The 16,494-nt window shown below is 34.9% G+C and overlaps 1 protein-coding gene across 1 annotated transcript in view; it reads right to left on the bottom strand.

Moving 5' to 3' along the window:
• Positions 1 to 16,494, bottom strand: part of CTTNBP2 (cortactin binding protein 2) — a 64,453-nt gene that overhangs the window by 23,386 nt on the left and 24,573 nt on the right. Inside the window, exons 5-8 of the mRNA XM_054399981.1 lie at positions 11,490 to 11,693; positions 6,688 to 6,787; positions 3,250 to 3,400; positions 1,897 to 2,151 (exon numbers count right to left, since the gene is read on the bottom strand). Coding sequence (XP_054255956.1) covers positions 1,897 to 2,151; positions 3,250 to 3,400; positions 6,688 to 6,787; positions 11,490 to 11,693 — 710 coding nt within the window. The remainder of the gene's footprint in view (positions 1 to 1,896; positions 2,152 to 3,249; positions 3,401 to 6,687; positions 6,788 to 11,489; positions 11,694 to 16,494) is intronic.

The following is a 16,494-nucleotide window of genomic DNA, read 5'->3' as shown; positions in this document are numbered from 1 at the left end:
ACATTTTACCAGATTGTGGTTCCAGCACTTTTAAGAGTTTTAAAAAAATAATTAATTAGCTCACTAACTTTGCCAGAATAAAATTAACCAGGAAAAAAAAAAAAAGAGCATCTTTTCTTGCCAGGTTAGTAAGTTAACTTTGTTTCTCAAATGGGTGCAATGAATGGCAAAGACAGCAGAAGGCAGGGGACTGAACCATGAGGCTGAAAGCGGGAAATAAAAAAGCGAATAAAGAAGTGGAAGAGAACAAAGAAATGAAGCCAATTTTCCTTAGTAAAATGAGAAGTTTTGCTGGATTTGCTGCCTGTGAAATAGCAGATACGATGCCCTAGTGTAATTCATCTATAAAGAATGGCAGTCAGCAATGTTGAAAGAAAAGGGTGCAAGTGCCAGCACTCTTTATGCGCAACTATCATGTAAAGTCATGAATGACATGCAGTGCAGATAAAGAATTAGAGAATGAAGCTGAAGTGTTCCCAGTACTTGAAGATGGCTATTAAGCTTTCTGTCATGTCTTATTAAGCTTTCTTTTGTGTCCCAAACATTTCTCAAGTCAATAAACACATTTAATCAAATGCAATTATATAATGTGCCTGCAACATCAAAACCAGGAATCCAACTGCCAGCTACATATTGCCTTCACCTGAGAGAATATCCTTAGCCCTCAATAAAAGTTTTTGAACAGCTGACTTGGAATGCACTCAGAAATTCAAACCCATGAGTTATTAATGAAAGGCATATCTGAAGACTTCCAATGCCAGAGCCTTCAGAAAGAACACCTAGCCAATGCCTCTTTTAGACAGTAAGTAAAATCTAGTTTTGAAGCTTATATTATTGCAGAAAGACACAACATGATGCACACTGTAACAAATACTAACTCCGTCTAAACTTAGAAGAATAAAAACCGAAATAAGAGCTTGCATCTACCTAACGGACAGTAGTAATGGAATATTGACTCTGCAATGTAAAATGCTGAATAAGTAGTGGCTGGTCCCCAAAAATCCATAATTTAATAAACCGGATCTTATATCTGTGCTTATTTTAAATTTATCATAGTAAATTTACCAAGAAAAAAAAGGAAGCATATTGATAAACACTGAATTAGGCATATAATCACAAGCTGAATTTTGAAGTCTTGGACTGTATTTTCCCAAAATTCACTCTCTTTTCTGTTTAGTATCCTCTGTTTTCTCTCTGGGTAAAAGTTTCACTGTAAGATCTGACTGCCAGCTGTCATAAAAGCCCTCAAAAATCTTTAAACAATCAGTGCTAGAAGTGCAATGCTTCTGACGTCAAATACTTCAAGACATACTCAATTTCCAGAAATCTTCCTGCTAATTATCAGGCAAAAACCTTTCAGGTCATTCTCCATGTCATCAGTTAACCCAACTCCCTAAAAACTTACTCACTGCCTGCTAAAAAGTCTGCCCAAAATAACAAATTAAACAACATATTACTGCATAAATTTGCTTCTAAAAATGTATTTTCCTCCCTCCCACAGGAAAAAATTGTTCACAGTTAAATCATCCTTAACTGTAACTGCAAACTAGGTCCATCTACTATTTATAAGCACAGGACACTCCTTGAATTGACATTTAGAGTGGCATTCACATTACCATCACTTTGAAAATCTGAAACTCAAGTACTCATGTTTTCTCTTTTCATTATTGTCCCAAAAGAAATAGACATTTAAACATGACAATTCACCCAATTTGATGCTTAGCTTCTGTGGTAAATTGTCCCCTAGAAGTATCTCTGTCTCTGTTAAATCAAGCGTGACAACAAACTAGATAACAAACTTAGATTTGACATCTAACTTTTAGTTCTTCAAAGATAAAAAAGATTTATCCTGCCTAAATTCTGTCAGGTTATTGTAATTTGTCCACAAAGACTGACCTTAAAGCCTTTTGATGCTGCTATGTGGGCAGCAGTCCAACCCTCTTTGTCGGCATGGTTGAGGAGATCTGCAGAAATAACAGGCTTTATTCTACTGGTATAGTTGTCTTCTCTCTTCTCCAAATCAAAGTAGTCTAAATTAGGCTCTGCATCAGTGAAAGGGTTTCTGTTGTTTGGCTCTCCATAGTACATAAGAAGCTTGAGACCGTCAACATTACCAGAATCCACTGCTGCATGAACTGGTGACCAGCCATCCTAAAAAAATCAAAGCAAAAGCAAAAAGCACACTTCCAGCAAACACACAGAAAGCTGTTTGCAGAACCTGAATCAGCAAAGAATCTGAACTGAAGGCTCTGTTTGGAAATTAAAAAGATAAGCAAGAGTGATATAATAATCCTTTGGGAAAACAGAGTTTCTTGTATGTGTTTGGGGTGGATGAAAGACAGGGAAGAAAATGTAGCAGAAAAAATATTACAGCTTTCTCTAAGGACAGTTCAACAGTCAGGAGACTTTCAATTTTCAGAGGAGTCCAAGTGATACAGAAGTTACATGCTGCTAATAAACTGTTTCCTCTGTATTGAACTAACACAATTCTACCAATCAATAATTTGTTTCATGTTCTAATAATCAATTTATCAATCAGACATTTTCATGTTTTTGAAATCATAACTTTCAAGGTAAATATATATTTACTTTTCAAATACAAAATAAATGAATTAAAAAAAAAATCAATGCAATAGGAGTAGAATGTACTGTGAAAACAATACTCTCAGTCCTGGGTTTATTACAACTTCTTAAGAAAAACTTCAGGAAAGCACCTGTAAAAGGGCGATGCCTACATGTTAGTTCTGAGACAGCTCTCCTCCATTTCTCCTGTATATACAATTTTTTTTTGGCCATATTCTCCTGTTTGAGATATATGAGACTTTGCAACACTGGCTGACAAATTTGGGGGTGGCAGGTCCCCTGAAGGACACCAATAAGGCAGCCAAACATGAAAGATGGAACAAAATCCCTGTCACTACCTCCACCTTACAAGTCAGTCAAACAACTCTTGTTCTGTTTTGCAAACCCAGAGCTGAAGAAAAATCTGCAGCAAACTGCAGGTGGGATCTGAAACACCTAAAATGATAAGGAAGTCACACAACCTAGGAGATTTTGCATAATACGCATATCAAAAAAACCCACAGAAAGTGTGATGAAAGGAACAATATATTAATTTCATATTGCATGGTATAATCCAGCTTTAAAGAAAACTATAAATAAATATTTTAGTGTAAATCTTTCTATAGCTGTTTGCAGTTATTCAGTACTATACAAGATACTCTAACTTTACAAATTATTTTAACTTACGCTGGTTTTAATGGTTCGATCTGCTCCAGCTTCCAACAATAGCTTAATACAATCATTATTTCCATTTTTACAGGCCAGGTACAAAGGTGTCTGTCCTCTTTCAGCAGCATGGTTAATGTCAGCCTGATACATAATTAATAATTCTGCACACCTACAGCAAACAATGAGGTAGTAAAATTATCTCATATTTGACGTCTTAAATATATATATTTGATTTTTATATATATATATATATTTGACTTTTAAATATTTTTTTATAAAGTACTGATTTTTAACGTAGAGATCTACCGGTGGTTTTTACCCACCATATATACACAAGTACAAGGTATAATTTCATGCATATATATAAAGACAGAAAATCAGGTTACTTTAAACCCAGAATCCTTTAATTATTGTAGTGGCATTTAAAAATCTGAATGTAAAACATTTGATTTCAGAAGGCTAATAAACACTTGAGGACTGGGACTAGCTTTAGATACCAGCTAAAGGGATGCTTGCCTAGGGCAGCGTACTTCCTCACAACCCTGCAGCACAAGGTCCAGCTTTTTTCCCAGTTCACACACCAGGGTTGGCTTTCTTTCCCTTCCCAAACCTGTGTTTTCAATTGCTCTCAAGACTTTCAAAAAATCTTAATGTGAGTCTATTTCCTCTGCAGTTCAAACAAGAGCTGTAAACAAACCTAATTCCCCATGTCTCTGGCTCAATATTTATCAATTAATAAAACCAGAAGCATATAAATAACAAAACCACAAAACAATTAATGCAATGCTAACTAAATACAGCTTAGGAGACCATGCTATGAGATGACAAAATATTTAAAACAAAGTAGGATATAGATAAGAATATAAGTATGTAAGAAATTGCAGATTAAAAAAAAAACCCAAATCTTTTTAGTAAGCTATTATTTAATCTGAAAATCAATCAAATTCAAGGCAAAATGCAGATTTAGACTAGAGTAAACCAGATAATATTGATATGAATTACCTAGCTGCACTTCCTGTACCTGGTTGGTTGCAATCTCAAACACAAATACAGGCTGGGTGATACTGGACTGAGAGCAGCCCTGCAGAGAAGGGCTTGGGGTTACTGGTGGATGAAGTGCTTGACAGGGGCCGGCAAAGTGCAGTGGCAGACCAAAGCATGGCCAGCAGGTACAGGGAAGTGATTCTGCCCCTGTACTCTGCTCTGGTGAGGCCCCACCTGGAGTACTATGTCCAGCTCTGGAGCTCCCAACACAAAAAGAAAATGGATCTGTTGGAGAGGGTCCAGAGGAGGGTCACAAAGATGATCAGAGGGCTGGAGCATCTCTCCTACGATGACAGACTGATGGATTTGGGTCTGTTCACCCTGGAGAAGAGAAGGCTCTGGGAGACCTAACAATGGCCTTCCAGTACCTGAAGAGGGCCTGCTGGAAGGCTGGAGAGGGACTATTTATAAGGGCATGTGGTAATAGGGCAAGGGGCAATGGTTTTGAACTACAGCAGGGTAGATTTCGATTAGACATTAGGAAGAAGTTATTCCAGTGGTGGAACACTGGAACAGGTTGCCCAGGGAAGCTGTTGATGCCAGTATTTAAGACCAGGCTGTATGAGGCTTTGAGCAACCTGGTCTGATGGGAAGTTTTCCTGCCCATGGCATGGGAGTTGGAAATAGACAATCTGTCTAGGCAATCTGTCACAAAAAGTAACTGAAGGCTTAGTTACACAATACTCATAGCTCATAGTTACACAATACTCATATACAATACTCATACTCAAGGCTTAGTTACACAATACTCAGATACAGCACACCAGATTCTTAGTGCTGTAGTACAAATCACATGGAATACACAACACTTGAAAGGAGACAGACCCTACCTATTGTCCCAAATTCTGCCTAGTACAGATTAGCTCTGAGCCAGAACTTTGCAACGATCAATAAATCAACAACCTGAATCATTCACAGCCTCTGTTATTTTTGGCTTGCCCTGTTATTTCATGCTTACATTTACAATTGGTTTCATTTTTAGTATCTAAAAAAAGTGAAAGTAAGGATACCATATTACATAAATAACTGAAAGGGAAAAGAATATCAAGTCTGCAATATCTTAACCCAGCAGATGATATACATCAGTGCTGTGAGGGAAAGTCAGAGAAATAAATAGCTTCCTATTTAAACAGTCTAAGGTATTTATTCTAGTGAGAAAATATGCAGAGTGTATTTTTAGTTTGTCTTACCAAATCCCATTTTTTTACATTTTATGTAAAACACTGAACCATTTAACAAGATATGCATTTCTATGCTCAAAACACATAGTGGGAATCTGCTGCCTTTGGATTAAGTCACCTATTAGTTGATAAGGTTGGAGTCCTCCAAGAAGTTGCAAGAATCTCTGATGATCCTTATATACTCGTGGCAGATGATGAGAAGGGCAGAGATTGCATTCTTTCTTATTGTTGGATCAGGGCCTATCACAATATAGTAACATTCAAAGACTCTGCCCCCTATATGTTATTGTATCAGAGTAAAATCTTTAAAAATAGTAAATTGTGAAATCAGAAGAATCAAAAACTGAAAGATAAGTAAAACCAAAGACACAAACCAAAGGTAAAATCTGTAATACAAATTCCTAGTCACACTATTTAAGACTCTTTGCATTTGTAAAGTAGTTTTGTCTGGATAACGATGCTCGGAAGAGGTTATGTAAGGGCTGCTTCCAACTTTTAGTTCCATTTGTTATGAGTTTATGATACACAGTAAAGCTGAAGAGTGGAAGCAAAATCAGCCTTCAGCACCCCTGGTGATGGGAAGAACAGGGAGGAAATAACCAATCATATGGATGAGTTGCTGTGTACTGGTTCTCAGCAAAAAAGAAGACAGAATTTTCCAATCATGCTATCATAAAACACCATTCTTTATAAAATCAAGTGTTTCAAAAAAAGAGAAGGAAATTATGGTAAGTGTATTTTGAAGAACACTGTTAGAAATAATTTTTGACTGATATGCAATTTTCTGTTTTTCAAAGTTAGTCATACAAAAAACCCCTTAAACCTGTTTTGGTTTTTAAATCATGTGATTCTATATTGCTCTAGATAATACTCAGATTAACGTTCTTTTGTCTCTGAATACGATATTCAGAGTTATCAATGTTTCAGAAAATCAGTGCAAAATTAAAAGATATGACACCTATGTAGACCAGTTTCACTATGTGGTTATTAAGAATACATGTTTGGCAACCTTATGAGCTGCAATTGGAGACAAAACACATGGAAAAATATTAAAACCACAATGGCACATGAATACCAGTTTCTGTAGATGCTTTCAGTAAATTATACTTCAGCGCATTTATAACTAAGAGTGCAACAGTAATGCAATGAAGAAGTGTATAATATATTGTAATATAAAGAGAATATAAAATTGCATAATAGCCGATAAGCAAAATCTCGACACTTCACTTACTTGACATGTCCCTGAGCAACTGCTGAACACAAGGGTGTAAAGCTATTTTTATCAGCAGCATCAACTTGTGCTTCTGCAGTCAGCAGCAACCTCACACATTCTAGAAATTGAGCAAAAACAAACTGATGCAAATAACCAAACTATTAAAGTCAATGTACATTAAAACCTGCTTAAGAGGCAACAGCAACTGGTCTATTTACTTCTATATCACACAGCTTAGTGAATGGAAGTAAAAACTCAGGAAGTAGTTTGCAGGAGAGAGCTGAGAATTGAGTCCCTGGGGGCACCATCACTCTTTAGCAAAAAGGACTTTGGTTGCGTTCCACTGGGATTCAAATACCTGCCCATTGCTGGTAACTCCAGCAGTGTTAGCTAATTCACCTGCAAAGTGAGAAATCTGAATTATCCAGCAGCCCCTAAAGTCAGGAGAGGCCCACTAGCAGTCATGTGTCACATCCCAAATATGACAGCCACAGCCGGGATGCTCACAAGCCAGACCTAACTCAAGCAACATGCTGGCACTGGCCAATCTTTTTCTAGGACACTTTGACTTGGGATTGCAATGACAAATCAGAAAAAAAGACAAACTCAAACTTCCTCAAACCACTCCAAATTCATGTATTTCCAAAATAACATTCTAAAAACAGTTCCAGCCTGATTCCACCATCCTACAGCTAAATTAAGATAATTAATGACATAGTAATTAGACTGCTTTTCATCCACAAAATGGAATATCATTTGATGCAATTAAATTTGAAGAAAACACTTAATCTGTTCTACGGTCTTGAAATTGGTTCTAGACCAAAATAAAACAAATCTTTTATAGTTGAAACTACTACTTTGAAAATATGCTCAGCTAGAACACCAATTATAAAGTCTTGACATGATTTCTGAGAAAGCTTAAAGCACTGGGTAAGATCCTGAAGCCAAGCTTTGCTAATGAAGGTTATCTTAGATATCAGAAACGTATTGAGAATTACTCAGAAGTCTAACTAATCTAAACCATTCCTGAACATATTTAATCCTGTTACAATTCTTTTAAATATTAACACAGATGTTGTGGAGTTGATTAAATAAATAAATTAACATTAATAATTAAGACTTCAAAACACTGTAAATCATTATATTGTAAACTAAGATTCTTAAATTTTTAAATAAGTAATCTGATCTGAAATGACTGCCAGGACTTCATGTGGAAATTGTTTATTAAGTCATAAAGAAGCTTTCAGTTAAGTAGTAGTTAACATCAAATAAAATCAAACTGTATTTTCAATCACTTTGTATCAAAAAATACTCTGCTAATAATGACATTTTTCTTCTCTTTCTATTGTCAATCCCAGTCTTATAGTAAAAAATTAATTAAAAAATACAGATTCCTGCCTGACATCCTAAAATACTTCCATAGTTTATGAAAGACATTGAAAACATTTTTTCTAGCGGTTTCAAGTATTTGGTTAGAATACTTCTTGGTTTCTTCATAAAGCATACATTAGCCATGCAAAAGCCATGAGGAACACACAGAACAAGACCACCTGTCTAGAAAGATATGGTTAACTCAGAATTATGGATTGGCAGATCATTTGGGTGGTTGCTTGTCTATGTGAAAATACTGTTTCTGATGAAGATCACTGTAAAGAGCTTTTTATTCTCAGGGATAGGTGCAAGCACGAGGAAATACAGCTACTTTCTTAAGGCATACCATATGAGCTAGTAAACTCTACATGAGCTGTTTCTGGTGGCATATTGAATAAAAGAGCAGCATCTCCAGGAAGCCTGGGTCCTCTGGATGAACTTTTGATTGGGAGTTGGAGAAAGGTCATTTGAGTCAATCCAGGCTCATTTACTCCAGTTCACTGCTGTCTGCCACAGAAGTAGTCAGCAGTGGAGAAACTGGGCAGAAGGGCAGGCACAAGACACACATTCATGTTGTTAAAGGTTTTGGTCAAAACAAAAGCAAAACATGGAAGCGTATTAGCACAAACACCTGGAGACTTTACTGCTCTCCACCACAGCTGGGTACTTAGTTCTTCGAGAGTGATGGCAAACACCATGCAGATACATCCTGGGGCTCGGCAGAGCTGAATCCATGTAGCTGTATGTCTCTGCACCTCACTCCTTCCTAGTTCCCACATCATTCCAGTTTTTCCTATCATTCAGGGTGCCACAGCCTCCAAATACTCAGGATAGAAGAGAATCAATTATACCACAAATGCATACAATTAGCATATAGCTGAGTCCAAAGGATATTATTAATCTCTCTACATGTCCCAGGTTCAGGAACTCTTATTATTTAATTCTCTTTCTCAACTGCCTCTTGTGTGGCAACACAATTCAGATGTATTAGCTAAATGGACACACGTCAAGTGAAGTGCCTACTGCTTTGTTATTGGATCAAACCAAGATGGGCTGACAAACAATCTGTTCAGTTAACCCAGCCTAGTGGTGAAATCACAAAATTAAAGTATCCTTGTGTCCATTCAAACACAAAGAAAGTATTTAGTGTGTATTTTTAGGATGAAATTCTCTCAGATTTATAGAACTGGGGACAGTGTGTGCAGGAAACAAAGCAGCTGCTTCATGTGCTGAAAACCCCTCAGCTGCAGCTCTCAAAAGGCAACTGTTTATGAACAGGAAGGCTACACATTTTGCAAATAGGACGGATCAGGAAAGAACATTTGAGTGCTCTCTTTTCTTCTGTAACTCAGTTTTCTCTACAGACTGGGCTGAGAGCACATACCAGCTGCTGCCACCACACTGGTTACAATTTACTATTCTCTAGCTATCTGTACTTCTCAAATACTATATTTCTAAACTGAAAATGTGTGGAGATCATTAACTTTCCACTCCTCCCAGACTCTGCAACATGGTGTTTGTTTCAGAAGGGCTGTATTCATTGTGCTAGCCCTCAAGAAATCTCAATAAACTAAGATCACAGTGTGATTACCCACCCAGGTAAGCTTAAGACCTTAAAGGTCTTTTCCACCCTAAGTGATTCTATGATTCTAAGGAGAAAAAAGCATCCAAAAGACACTAATTTACCATTGACAGTCCTACTCAATGCAATGAAAAAAGATGTACAATAAATTATTTTTCTTTCTTAAAATTACTTCAGCGTCTATTCTTTCTATATGGTTAAAAAAAACCCTACTAAAAAGGATTTCTTAAAGTGAGGGATTTATTCCTATACTTTTCTTAAGCGTACATATTTTCACATGAATGTTTGTAAAAGTCTCCACTTTGAAGAGCTTCATCTATCCATGCACTTGGAGACAAACTGCAAGTAACAAAGAAAGGATTATATATTAAACACAAAAACCTTTCACCAAAAATGTAGTTAATCTACTCTCAGTGTTCATATAATGTATTAAGGAGATAACAAATACTGCTGCTGTGTGATTCTCTCATTCTGAATTAATACAATCCATTCAGTTGTTAAAATGTGATGATTTGTACAACGAAATGTTTTTCACATCCTGTCAACTATAAATAGAAGAGCAACACTAAACTCCTTGTAACAGATTTTTTATCTTTAAAACTAAAATAAACAATTAGAGAATGCATAGGCATGTGTTTGGTTTTATTATTATATTCTCATTCTTCTGTCAAGTGCCTCTCTTATTTGAAATTTTGACAATAAACCAAGAAACTAAATTGCCTTTGCTGTCAATAAGTAATTGTAACTAAAAATCAGGGCTTCAAAACATTTTAACAATACAAGATGAGCAATGCACACTATCAGCCTAGCTGTGGATTTTACTTTGATTTTTAAAACACTTTAGAAAATAAGAGAAGTCTCTCTAAGGATTCTTTTGAACACTGGAACAGGGTTTTCTAATTGTGTTATTAATAAATACATTGTTAAATAAAACCACAAAGTACTGTTGAAAGACACAAGTGTCTTGATAGACACTGTTGAGAAAGTTGTGGCACTATGTTTCATCTTCTACAGTGAAATAAAGTCTTGACTTCACTAAAAATTAATTGAATTTTTGTCATTGGTCAGGGTGGATTTCATCTTTAATGTCCAAACCAGCATAATGGTATTATTTACAATATAAGAATGTAGGGGATTTTTATATAAGTAGAAAAATCCACATTAACATGTTCTGGAATGTTAAAGACAGCTGCTGTTCAGAAGCCTTATGTTAACAGTCGGATAATTATTGTTTGGAGTTTGCATCCAGGAAATCCGTATCTGCTGCAAATATATTTGCCTAATTTCATAAACACATTCATAAAATATTAAGACTGACTGTTGAAAGGTTTAGAGATGTTACCTCCTTGAGAATGAGGCTTGGAGTAGTGAGGAAAAGAGAAAGAAAAATGTTAAATATTTCAGTAGTCTAGAGAAGGCTATTTCATCTAATCCAAAAATAAAGACAGTTCATTTTATTTCACAAGTAACACACTACTCTGAAACCATCTTCCATCACTTTCTCCACTATGGCAGAAGGTCAAAACATTGGTGATAACCTATTCTTTTCTGCTTATTCCCTGCAAAGTTATTTCTTTTCTGCCTTTGCTACAAATGATCTTTTGTTTGTCACACAACACTGGATGAAATCCAGTGGCTTTGTATAGGATGTTCCTGCAGAATTACCACAAACAAGAATGTTTTTTGTGACCCAAGTTCTGCCTCAAGAACCACTGCTTACGTATACACTAAACTCTGACTTTTTTCATATAATTTATGAATCTGTTTCAATTTCTCATTTAAAAAATAAATGCATTTGACCTAAAAATCTTATGAAATAAGCTTTGACTTTCACATAAATGCCATAAGAGAGCTTAGTATCGCTCACCTGTATGTCCGTTTGTAGCAGCAGAATACAAGGCAGAATAGCCATCTTCACAAGAGTAATTAATGTCCAGTCCTTCTTCATTAAGCAGCATTGATAATAAAGTGACATTTCCCTGGGCAGCAGCTTGGTGAAGAAGGGTGGGCCTGCCACCCAGGGGGACAGGACCACCACTTGCTAACAAAGGGGTTAGGGAGGAAGACCAGCCTGTGAGTTAAAGCAACAGGAGTTAGACAGAAGGCACATAAACAAAGCCCTGCTTTATCTGTCTTCTTTTAAAACTTAACATACATCTTCAAGATGACAGCATTTGTTAGTCTAGCACAAGTCTTGTGATGATGCTTTCTCTATACATCAGAAAGCATTCTGAAGAACAAGAACTGCATACAGAGGTGACAGATGTTAATGCAAGTGAACAGGATTTCATTATGAAAGGTTAACGTGAAACTAGTTATGAACTTAAGTAGCAGCTAGATACCTCAGAAAAAAATTACATCATTAAAATTCAGAAACTACTGAAAGTTTATTCAAGTTTTAGCTTAATTGCTGATATGCTGGGAAAGGTTTTTTTAAGTATCTCAAGAAAGGTTTCCAAAACAAAATACTTCTTTTCGTAAGAAATTTCATGCTCCTTTACAGTCTTAGTGCAAACTTTAGTATTTATATCCCATCTGCATATGCACAGAAAAACTGCACAGAGAGCTCTTAATTTTAAGCGTTTTTCAATAAGATTGGAAAAAAAAATTAGAAATAATTTACAAAAATAATATAGAAATAAATTATTACTGAACTGTACCTTAATGTTCCTTTTACTCAGCAACATTTCATTATACAATATATTACAAAATGCTCCAGTATGAATAACAGAATATTTACAAGTGAAATATTCCACCCTGATAAGAAAAAAATACTCATTCCAAAATTTTGAAAGCTTAGGAGTTATTTCTGTTAAATGTTCTATTCATTATTTATCAGCTTTAGTAGGTAGTTTGTTAATAATACGAAGTTTGCTGCATAAGGCATAGAAAATTTTATGCATTCTTCCTTGTTCAAAGACTGAAAGAGAAAATAGATTTTTTTTCTTATTTTTACTATTAACTTCAGAAAATCCACATTACATTTCTCTCTTTAATAAATAATTTTGTATTCTGTGGCCACAAATAAGCTGTTATCTGAAGCTGAAATACAAAGAAAGTTTAGCTAGCTTTTGCTGTGATTCTTCAACACTCAAGACTAAAAAGAGGAGCTTACAGGGCATTGCCTCTAGCTCCACCAAGCTGGTAAGTGCTATACAACCTCCAAAACTTGGAACTAGAAAAAGCATGTGGCTGTAGCTCAGCCATACTGGGATATCTCCACAGTTTGGAAAAGGGAAAAAAAATAATATGGAATTTCCTATCAGAATTCTATAGAAGCAAGAGATTTGGGAACCTTGCAAGATTTGGAAAAATTTTAATTGAAGTTCAGACTTACACAAAAATCCATCATCTGAGTAGGTCCAATGAAGAAGACATAGTCTGATCCCAGTTCAAAACACAAAAAAATTAACTGCTTGAAGTATTTTCACATTCGTTTCTAAAGCAAAATTTGTCGTTTCAAATTAAGTTTACTAGATTAGAATGTAAAAGAAACACATTTGTAGTATTTTCACAATGTTAGCTTATTATTCAACTTACTGATTTGATTTTGTCTTAGAAAGTCAGCCCTACAGCTAAGAAGTTACCTTATAAATCCAACTTTAAACCACTGATAAACTACAATGTTAACTCTACCTTCATATAACTCCAATTCTGAATCTACTTTCTGGCTATTAATACACTTACTAGTATTTGTTTCTCCAACGTTTTTATCAGAGGATTTTGAAGTTTTCCTGAAGTTTGTAAAAAAACAAGCAATATACAAAAGTAAACTTCAGCCATCAAGTGGTAAAAGAAAATATGTATTTATTTCCGCTTTCAATATTTGAGAACATTTAACTCTTACAAAATCCCCAAATGTCTGAAGAATAACTTTGTTCTTCCTTTCCATAATAAAAGTAATTTTATTTTTCCAACTATTTGTTGTTCTTTGAAACTAGCTGTGCTGCAGCTGTTGATATATATATATATATACACACACACACACACATATATATATCTCTAGAGAGAGAGATACACACACATATGTAGATCTAAAAATGGTTTAAAACGGTGCTTGTAGTTTTCACTGACTTGCCATGGTAGTTAACCAATTGCAGATATTGTTTGGGTGGCACTCCAGATGCTAATATTCTTTGTCCAAGTTATAATGTAATTATGTGGGGGAAATTGAGGAGCATGAAACTAAGCTTTAAGAATGAAGTTCACTTTACCAAGCCATTTTCCAATATGAATAGTATTTCTGGGTTCCCTTCCTATTTGAAAATAGTCCAAGGGGATTTTTTTTGTGTGTTCTATTTTTTTGTTTTGTTTTGGCTTCCTGTTTTGTTTTATTAAAGCATCATTAACAGAAATATCAAAATAAAATAACTTTTTTGTGCCACATGTGGTACCTTAACTTTCATTTCAAATCCTTGAAATGAAAAATGTGTTGTCACAATTCATTATACTAGGTTATCATTAGATTGTCCTACTGAAAAAGATTAAAAAACCCCAAATAGTAACATAAATATAACTTTAGCATCAATGTAAAGCAATATAATAAAGCTGAATTCATCCAACAAAATACAGCAACAGTAAAAAATACCAATAAATAAGTTACATCATTAAGAGATGCAAAAAGTTAGGACATGTGAAGCATCTGTAAAAGCTTGTAGGACATGCAGTGATGAAGGGCAGAGGGATAGACAAAAACAGCTTCTGGCATCAGCTTCAGAATGTGAGATGGTTAATTTCAGAGCCCAGATCAGTCCCTCCCCACAACCTCTTTTATCTTTGAAGCCAATTGTATATATAGAAAAAAAAAATCAATCATTATAGAAATGAGCAAAATAAAAACCATACTTCATTGAAGAGTGACATAGCGCAAAACCAAGAAGAAAGTAAAAGCAGAACTCCCAGGGGTATGAAAATCCAACTGCCTACATTTGTTTCCATTTTGAAGTCTTAACAGCCATTGAAATGTAGAAATCCAAACAGAGCAGAAGCATTTTGGCACCAGTTCAAAGGCTGCTGAAGTTAATGAAAACACTGTCACAGATTTTGAATCAGGCCATAAATGTTCATTGTAATTTCTCTATGTGCAGTCTGTTCAAGATTAATGACAAAAGCTGGTGTCTTTTTCTACCAGAGATGAAAAGAGCAACATGCAGCCTCTAAGAGAAGGTATCATCACATTAATTTTGCAGAACACAAAAAAAAAAAAAATTTAGTGCTTGGATTTTAAGTTTCCTCTTAATAGTTACTCTTCCCAGAACCAAGACACTCCTTAGTGAAATCAGGATGCTGACGTGTTCTTAAAGCAATCTGAGCTAACTAGGAAACTGTTTTGAAATTAATAAATAGAATACTTCAGTGATTAGGCTATTATTAATTGTTCTGACTCCATAGTAAGAAGAAACATGGATTTATTGACATACAAAAAAAAAAAATAGAAATTGAAGATCCTTTCAATACCTTTTTAATATGCTATATTTGATTTACACTGTTGTTTAAAAATATTAACGATTCTGATTGAAGCTCACTACTTACTATACAATAAAATATGAATAAAATTTCACCATACTCTGCTGTAACTAAAAGTAAAATTGAAATTCTAAACATTTTCTGGATAAAAAAAAAGTAAATAAACCAGATTAAAATTAACCAGAACATTAATAAAACTAACTCAATCTCTGCCTAGAGGCATGAAAATGCAGATACAGGAAGCAAAGCTTCAGAAGTATTTATAGTTTGTTAGATGTTGTTCACCTCAAAACCAGCTACACTGAAAGAAAACAAACAAAAAAAAAGAAAGTAAGTGACACAAATTCAGGCATTACTGACCACACTATTTCAATGAAAACAGTGTTATTAAATTTGGATTATCTTTTCTATGACAAAGTCTATTTCCATATATATTTATAAAATCTTGCTTGTTTTTTTTTTCCTTTTCTTAGCATAACATTTTGAAGGAAATGTCTTTCCATACTTGCATAACATCTGTAACTCAAATTTTATTTAGTTCTGAAGTTTGGCAGAACACTAGGCCAAAATAGATAAATAAATAAAATGGGGTTGGAGTATAAATGCAATAAATAATAAGCATTCATTTGGATAAAAGGCAAAGGAGCTCCTGAATATTTGAATATTGCAAATGAAGTTATTAAAGTTCCTTCAGCCTCTTTGTAGTCAATAATGAAGGGATATTGAATTAACGTCTCTAAAAAACCAGCACAAATGAACAAAATCCTAACACTTTTTGGACAAAAATCCTATCTTTGAGAATTGTCCCTGAGGAATGTGACAAATTTCCTAAGAAACATAAATTGACTATTTGGTTGAGGAATCCTATTTGAAAGGCTGATTATTGTCATAATAAAAAAGTTTACACTTGGAAGCACAAACTGAAGCAGTAACAATACATGGAGTTTTGAAGTCAAGTAGAATTTTCAAGCTAGAACTAACTGAAATATACTGCCTAATTAATGCTAATAGGATTTGTGGAACACAGCCTCTTGCCTACAAAAACTATTCACTTTGAGGATGATCTTGACACTAATTTGTTGTATGTTAATAATTATTTTCATTTAAAATGAAATTTTAATTCCATTATTCAGCCAAATAGAACCTGAAGGCAAATAAGGTTTGGAGTGTGGAATACTGGGCTCTGACATGGGAGAGACTAACTAGGAATAAGAAATTAAGATGAAAATTCAGGACAAACATATGAAAACCAGCAAACTACAAGGCAGCCATCAAATCCCTCCCACATTTGTTAACTGTGACTAGTAGTAGACAAGAGGAAGATGAGGCTTCTGAGCTAACACTTTTACGGCACAGTTCAGAAATGAGGGAGGACTCTGAAAGTATGGTGCCACAGCCAGATGTTA

Source organism: Indicator indicator, chromosome 3 (assembly GCF_027791375.1).
Source record: "Indicator indicator isolate 239-I01 chromosome 3, UM_Iind_1.1, whole genome shotgun sequence".
Classification (NCBI taxonomy): Eukaryota; Metazoa; Chordata; class Aves; order Piciformes; family Indicatoridae; genus Indicator; species Indicator indicator.
The sequence above is the reverse complement of the archived record's forward strand: the minus strand, read 5'-3'. Positions and strand labels throughout refer to the sequence as shown.